The sequence below is a fragment of the Palaemon carinicauda genome, chromosome 34 (genome assembly GCF_036898095.1).
Source record: "Palaemon carinicauda isolate YSFRI2023 chromosome 34, ASM3689809v2, whole genome shotgun sequence".
In the NCBI taxonomy this organism is placed as follows: Eukaryota; Metazoa; Arthropoda; class Malacostraca; order Decapoda; family Palaemonidae; genus Palaemon; species Palaemon carinicauda.
The window spans coordinates 30,075,473-30,084,313 of NC_090758.1; the positions used below are offsets into that span (position 1 = coordinate 30,075,473).

Here is an 8,841-nt window from a genome sequence, read left to right on the forward strand (position 1 = left end):
ACTAAATATACCAATAAACACACACTCACGAACACACACATAATTAACCCTTCCCACCCCCTCCCCTTTTCCTAGCTACAACACACCAGTATTGGTTTCCGACTGTACCTCTCAGGATACCCCTTCTCACTAGGGAATAACTACCTCCTCCCCACCCTACCTGAGAGACAGGGAAAGACCGTGCAGTTATACGGCTGGCAATGTTGTTCAGCAGGACCTTATATATATATATATATATATATATATATATATATATATATATATATATATATATATATATATATATATATATAAATATATAAAATTATGTGTATATATACATACAGTATATATATGTATATATATATATATAAATATATATATATAAATATATAAAATTATGTGTATATATACATACAGTATATATAGATATATATATATATATATATATATATATATATATATATATATAAAATATATATACATATATATATATATATATATATATATATATATATATATATATATATATATATATATATATATATGTGTGTGTGTGTGTGTGTGTGTGTGTGTGTGTGTGAGTGTATATATATATATATATATATATATATATATATATATATATATATATATATATATATATATATCAACACAATTGATTTTTAGTATATAGAGATGATGCAAGCTGTTTTCCTGACATTATTACTATTATTATTATCAAAAGTACAATATAATACAAAAAAAAAAAAAAAATAAAAAACTCCTATTTAGGAAAGCATAGAAAAGAAACACGGAAGTAAAGAATGTAATGTAAATGTGGAAAAAAATATACTTATATATTAAGATAACTAGCAATGTTAAACAGAAATGTAACATATAAACTATGAAATGTGACTTTAGTTAACCTGCTGTGCATAATATCCTTTGCACCAAGTTCGAATTGTTAAAGTTTCACTGTTTACTGTCAAACGTTAGCTTGTAATGCACGAAAATAAACAGAGAAATAATGAACATATCATCAATGTTAGAAATAGGCTCATATAATAAGACAAATTTATATTTTAATCACAAAAGTAACATACAAACTATGATCTGTGACTTATGTCAACTTGCTTCAGGTTTAAACTCCTAAAGTTTCATTGTTTACAATCAAATGCTATATATTTTTCTTTATCAACAAAACAAATCACTGAATAAACAAGAACTTTCCACACTGATATTGACGAAGATTATGATGATGTCATGAGAGTAATTAGTAGATTCAGCAAAAATATCATGATGCTTCATTTATGCCTAGATTACATCAGCTGGTTCATCTTGGCCCTTAAGGTAGTGGTTAGGAAGGCCTTGGACTGACAGGGTGAAACACACATATACACATGCTCTCTCTCTCTCTCTCTCTCTCTCTCTCTCTCTCTCTCTCTCTCTCTCTCTCTCTCCCCCCCCCTATATATATATATATATATATATATATATATATATATATATATATATATATATATATATATATATATATATATATATATATATATATATATATATATATATATAATATAAGCAATTATTATCAGAGTAGTTTACATATTGAAGTAAAATTATCCCAAGAATTAATTCTATATAATTCTATATCTCAAATCGGTTATCTATACAAATTGATTTGAGAAGATCTATCTACTAAATACACACGACATTGGTTAGGAATGTGTCATAACCACTAAGTTAAGAAGAGATGTATATTGGGCAGTTGGAATTCAGGTCTTTACGCAAGACATCTAAGTTGCGTAAGAGACTATTTTAAGGAATGTGTTCTGTTTACGCTAAGATATCGTTCATTCATGACTTACTATTTACGTGCAAAGCACTAGAGCGGCAGTAATGCTGTTAACATAAAAAAAAAAAATCGAAGGCAAACTTGCTTACCAAGCTCTTACCAAGAAAGTCTTTTCGACGACTATGAAATTAACAAATTACGCGGATAAGTAATGATTTTTGTTTAGTTTTATTTATTTTTCATAAAGGGATGGTTAATAGATAAGTAGCTATGTTAATATTGATTAAAATTTATAGAATTTTAAAGTATACAAATTATTAAAAGAAAATTGTAGATGATTTCACCAAAGTCTGTTCGACGAGAAAAGTATTACATAAGATCACTACATTTTTAATATACTTGCCTCCATATACAGTATATGCGTTTCTAACAGAAATATTACTATAAAATATCAATATAGTTTAAGTTTTTTCTAAATTGTAATAATTTAAAGAAGGAAAAGTTTATTCTTTAAATATCGAATATTGTCGTCGAAGCGACCGACAAGTCGAAGGTAGCCTAGCTAAGGCTGCTGCAGTGATCATATCATGAGAGAAATCTTAGTTAGTCTCGACTTGACCGCCTCTGGAGATAGGCGACCTCTAATCCGCTCGACTGACCACATTCTATTCGCCCTAAAACGTTGCATTAAACTCAAACCGACTGTTTTTTTTTAGCATCGAACATATTTCTTCCCTCATTACGAGGTAGCGAGCATATCGACATTTATCAGTCTTATTTTTATACAGGATTTACCTTTGAGTTTGGAACTGTGTGGCCAAAAAAGAGACGTAGTTACTTCAGTCTGTTCGCAACGAAGTGGTTCTGAAGTGATTAGTTAAGCAGTATTAACTCGGTAGTTCGAAAACTGTTTGGAAATCGGTCCATTTTATTTTTTGAAGACGCGAGGAGTGCCAAGATGGAAGACAGAGCGAAAGTGAAAGACAAGAAAATAGCCGTGGTGGGAGCTGGACTCGTAAGTACACTAGTTTTATAATGTTTTCCGTATTTCCATATCTTATAAGACTCTCTCTCTCTCTCTCTCTCTCTCTCTCTCTCTCTCTCTCTCTCTCTCTCTCTCTCTCTCTCTCTCTCTCTCTCTCTCGAGTTTTGTCATTTCAATAATATTCTGTGTTGTACATGGTTATTATCTAATATTCTCTCTCTCTCTCTCTCTCTCTCTCTCTCTCTCTCTCTCTCTCTCTCTCTCTCTCTCTCTCAAACACTGTCTTAGTATATTATTATTATTATTATTATTATTATTATTATTATTATTAGCTAAGCTATAACCCTACTAAGAGAAAGAGGATGCTATAAGCCCAAGGTCCTTAATGTGCAAAATAGCCCAGTGAAGAAAGGGAACAAGAACATCACAAGAGAAGTAATGAACAACGAAGATATAATATTTCAAGAACAGAAACCGCATTAGAATAGATATTTCATATATAAACTTTAAAACCTTAAAAGAAAATAGGAGAGAGAGATAAGATAGAATAGTGTGCACTAGTGTACCCTCAAGCGAGAGAACTCTACCCTAATTCAGTGGAAGACTATGGTAAAGAGGCTATGGCACTAGCCAAGACTAGGGAACAATGGTTTGGACTCTCCTTCTCCTAGAAGCGCTGCTTCAAGCTACCATCCCCATTCATTATTATTATTATTATTATTATTATTATTATTATTATTATTATTATTATTATTATTATTATTATTATTATTATCATTATTATTATTATTATTATTATTATTATTATTATATGCTAAGCTACAACCCTAGTTAGAAAAGCAGGATGCTATATGCCAAGGGGCCACAACAGGGAAAATAGTCCACTGGGGAAAAGAAACAAGGACAGATAAACTATTTGAAGGACAGTAATGACATTAAGATAAATATTTCCGGTATAAACTATAAAAACTTTAAGGAAAAAACGGAAGAGAAATTAGACACTATAGAATATTGTGCCTAAGTGTACCCTCAAGTAAGAAAACTCTAACCCAAGAGACAGTGGAAGACTATGGTACATAGGCTATGACACTACCCAAGACTAGAGAACAATGGTTTGATTTTCGTGTATCCTTCTGCTAGAAGAGCGGCCTATCATAGTTGTAGAGCCTCTTCTATCCTTACTAAGAAGATAGTTAACCCCTTGGGTGAAAAAAAATTGTTAGATAATCTCAGTGTTGTCAGGGTATGAGGACAGAGGACACCATAACTCTCAAGTGGTAGTATCTCAACTGGTGGTAGTTGCCATAGCCAACCTACTACCTATCGATGGAATACACCGTATAGAGCAAAGGGGAAGACATTATATAATTCACAGGAATATAAGATACCAGCTAATAGAAATTTGAGGCAAAGTATATATATTTATATAGATATCAACACCATCATCTCCTCTTACCCCCACAGACGCAAAGGGTCTCATTTAGATTTCTCAAGTCGTCTTTATCTTGGGCTTTTAATTTAATACTTCTCCATTCATCCTCTCCTACTTCACGCTTCATAGTCCTCAGCCATGTAGGCCTGGGTCTTCCAACTCTTCTAGTGCCTTGTGGAGGCCAGCTGAATGTTTGGTGAAGTAATCTCTCTTTGGGAGTGCAGAGAGCATGCGTAAACCATCTTCATCTACCCCTCATCATGATCTCATCCACATATGGCACTCGATTAATCTTCTCTTATAGTTTCATTTCTATTTTGATATAGGTTGTACGAAAATTTAAGCAAATAAGAAAATGGAAAATCCAACCTCCTTAAGAAATAGAAAAAATATGAATGGAGAAGAATATGGAAAAGGATATTGAAGAAAAGTTTCAAGCCAGAAATATGAGATAAATATTATCCAAGAAGATGCAGAACAAACAATTAATGTCACATAGATATTACAAAGGTCTTATAAACAATATCAAAAGTATTTCATTCTGTTCTCTCCTCTTAAACTCACATGTATTGAATTTCTTCAATGAAATTTTGCTAAAAATATCAGTTTCATCATGTCTCATTTACAGTAGATTTATTCCATTAACTTATTTTGCATCATGAGACAAATTCACATTTAGCTCTTCAATTTATGTTGAATCACCAGTCCCTATTTCTATCATTAGTAACACGTTTAACACACCGGGTCAGGTCTGTAATAGGTTGGGTTTTTCATTATGGAAATGTCCAAAAGTTATTATCAATATTTTCATTATTATTTAGATACAAAAACCACTTGTTCAATAAAACTTCCAACGCACATTCAGGTAAGTCTCATAAGCAGTGTGATGAACCCCTGACGCCCCACTATTATTATCATCATTATTATGAAGGAGATGATGATAATGAATACCTACAGGGAAGCCTCATAAGCAGCGCGTTGAACCCTTGATGCACCATTATTATTATTATTATTATTATTATTATTATTATTATTATTATTATTATTATTATTACACAGGCAAAAATGAGCATGAAACACGCTTTGTGATATAAAGAAATAAGCAAAAAATCATTTAAAATATTTGTTATGAATTGACCTAATTACGAAGCAAAGTATAAATTCCTCCGCTGTGATCTTTGTATCTATTTGATGTCACGTAGACGAGCGAAAACAACGGGAATTATAAACCTTTGCCAGATATATATAAAAGAGATATTCTTTTTATGTGTGTCAGTGACTCTGCACCTTTGTTTCTGATTACAACACCGAGTTCTCAGTATAGCAAAGGCTGTCATTTGTCTTGTACGTGGATGATTGTGCGTTTATTTATAGCTTATAAGTGCAGACTACATGTATGATTTTATAAAGCTGATGTCTGTACGGATTTTATAATAATCTGTTTTCGAGTTTAGCAACTTACAGTATATAGGTGTACTTTTCATATGAATGTGTGTGTGTGTGTGTCTGTAGAGAGAGAGAGAGAGAGAGAGAGAGAGAGAGAGAGAGAGAGAGAGAGAGAGAGAGAGAGAGAGAGAATGTCTGAAAATGTACACCTATAGCTAATACGCTGGCTGTATACCTATGATATATATATATATATATATATATATATATATATATATATATATATATATATATATACATATATATGTATATATATATATGTATGTATGTATGTATGTACATATATGTATATATACATATCTACAGTATATATATATATATATATATATATATATATATATATATATATATATATATATATATATATATATACACATTTATATATATATATATATATATATATATATATATATATATATATATATACATATATATATATATATATGTATATATATATATATATATATATATATATATATAGATAAATATATATATATATATATATATATATATATATATATATATATATATATATATTTACATATATGAACACACACACATACTGTATATATATATATATATATATATATATATATATATATATATATATATATATATATATATACAGAGAGAGAGAGAGAGAGAGAGAGAGAGAGAGAGAGAGAGAGAGAGAGAGAGAGAGAGAGAGGGTTCAAGGGCACTGCAAAATAATTAAATCTTCATCTTCCATAAAAGTCTTCTTACTGGCTAGACCTGTTCAACTCGTTTTTTTCAGCATGTATCTCCTAAACATAATTTACTATAAATAGCATTTCAAGTATATCCAGTTGCGAGAACTGATATGAATATATCCATCAGTGAATTAATTTTTTAAGCATACTAGGCAAGGAGGATATATTTAAAAATGATCTAAAGTTTAGGGCAATTTAACATATTACTACTGTGACTTTTACAGTAATGTTCCACGCTAATCACAGGAAATATTATTAGAACTCTTTTAAATATTTCCATTTTGTTAGACACACATATCTTGGGTGGAGACTTTTAAACACATTTTGTTGTGAAAATCTCTTTGGAAAACCTTCTAAAACTCCTCTCAATGCCACCACTTTTTGAATATGTCATGCTATGCATAGCCTTTTAGCCATATTCTGAATGGCAAGTTCTTTTATACATAACAACTTCCTATAAACATATTTGCAGAGACTTTTAAACACAGATTGTTGTGAGAAGCTTCATGTAAAACCACCTAAATTTCCTCTCCATACCATCACTATTAGAACCTGGCCTGCTATTCACAGCATTTTTGACATATGCTGAGTTGCAGACCATTTTAAACATCAGTTCTCTTTAAAGTCCAAACATATCATGTGGAACATAGCTTTTCCTCGTATACTCATTCAACATTATAATCAAACACAATTTCTCTTATGCATAATCTTTTGATATAACCTGTGGTACATATTTTACAAATTTGGAGATATTCTTACTACGTAATTGTTAACACCTTTAGTTTACCGCAAGCTCTTTTAGGAAAATCAAACCATTGTTCTCTCGTGTTGGGTACTGCCAGAGCCTCTGTACCATCATCTTCCACTGTCTTGTGGTAGAGTTCTCTTGCTTGAATGTAAACTCGGGCACACTCTTCCTCTTGTATGGTTAAATTTATTTTTAGTTTATATAAGATATATTTATTTTAATGTTGTTACTTTTTTTATAATAGTAAATTTTTCCCTTGTTTCCTTTCCTCACCGGGCTATTTTCCCTGTTGGAGCCCCTGGGCTTATAGCATCCTGCTCTTCTAGCTAGGGTTGTAGCTTAGTAAGCAATAGTAATACTAATAAACGGTTCACTGTTAGCATTACTTTAGCTTGCTACTCAGTCCTTAAAATTTGTAAATTTCAATTGGAGAGGGGTAGAGGTGGTTTACCCCTCTTGTACAAAGGGTGGGATGAATGATTTGATTGCAGTAATTATATATATATTCCAGGGGATATACCATTCCAAAGATAGATTACAGCCGATCCATTTTGCAGCGCAGTTCACTATCTGATGTTTATATGCACGCTGATGTAGAAAAAGAAAAAAAAAAACTTACTGCGCAGAGCCTGCCCTATTTAACTGCGCAGATATTTTATCGTATGTTAAACTGCGCATTTATCAGCATTAGGCCTCTATTAACACGCATTAAATAGGATTTGTCTTTGTAGGCCTTGATTAATCTTAATTAATTGTATTCTGTATTTTTATAAATTTCTCAACAATAAGGCATTTACCTTTTTATAGAAAACTTCGCATGAAAAATAGTTTCATATCAAATTATTAAGTAGCAAAATGTTAAAGACATTTTTATCACTTTCTTTCTATCTGATTTTAATCAAAACAAACTTTGGAAAAGGATAATCTGCTAAAGTGTTGCCATAAAAAGAGTACTGAATTTAATAAGGGTTTCTTATTGTGAATGACGTAATCAGCTCTATTGTCTTGATGCCTTTATTGAAAATAGCTGTTTGCTCTCTCTCTCTCTCTCTCTCTCTCTCTCTCTCTCTCTCTCTCTCTCTCTCTCTCTCTCCTCTCTCTCTCTCTCTCTCCCCAGACACACAAACACAGACATAGACACACACAAACACGCACACACACACGCACACACACACATACATATATATATATATATATATATATATATATATATATATATATATATATATATATATATATGTATATCTATATCTATATTGATCTCGGTATATATATATATATATATATATATATATATATATATATATATCTATATTGATCTCGGTATATATATATATATATAGATATATATATATATATATATATATATATATATATATATATATATCTATATATATGTATATATATACATATATATATATATATATATATATATATATATATATATACATATGTGTATATATATATATATATATATATATATATATATATATATATATATATATGTATGTATGTATATAAATATATATATATATATATATATATATATATATATATATATATATATATATATATATATGTATATATATGTATAAATATATATATATATATATATATATATATATATATATATATAGTATATATATATATATATATATATATATATTTATATATGTATGTATATGTATATGTATATATATATATATATATATATATATATATATATATATATATATATATATATAT

General features: G+C 29.6%; 1 protein-coding gene across 2 annotated transcripts in view; it reads left to right on the forward strand.

Moving 5' to 3' along the window:
- Positions 1-2,357: 2,357 nt before the first annotated feature.
- Positions 2,358-8,841, forward strand: part of cn (Kynurenine 3-monooxygenase cn) — a 27,007-nt gene continuing 20,523 nt past the window's right edge. For both annotated transcript variants that reach the window (XM_068358140.1, XM_068358141.1), the window contains exon 1: positions 2,358-2,768. In XM_068358140.1, the coding sequence (XP_068214241.1) occupies positions 2,712-2,768 (57 nt within the window). In that variant the 5' untranslated portion in view covers positions 2,358-2,711. The remainder of the gene's footprint in view (positions 2,769-8,841) is intronic.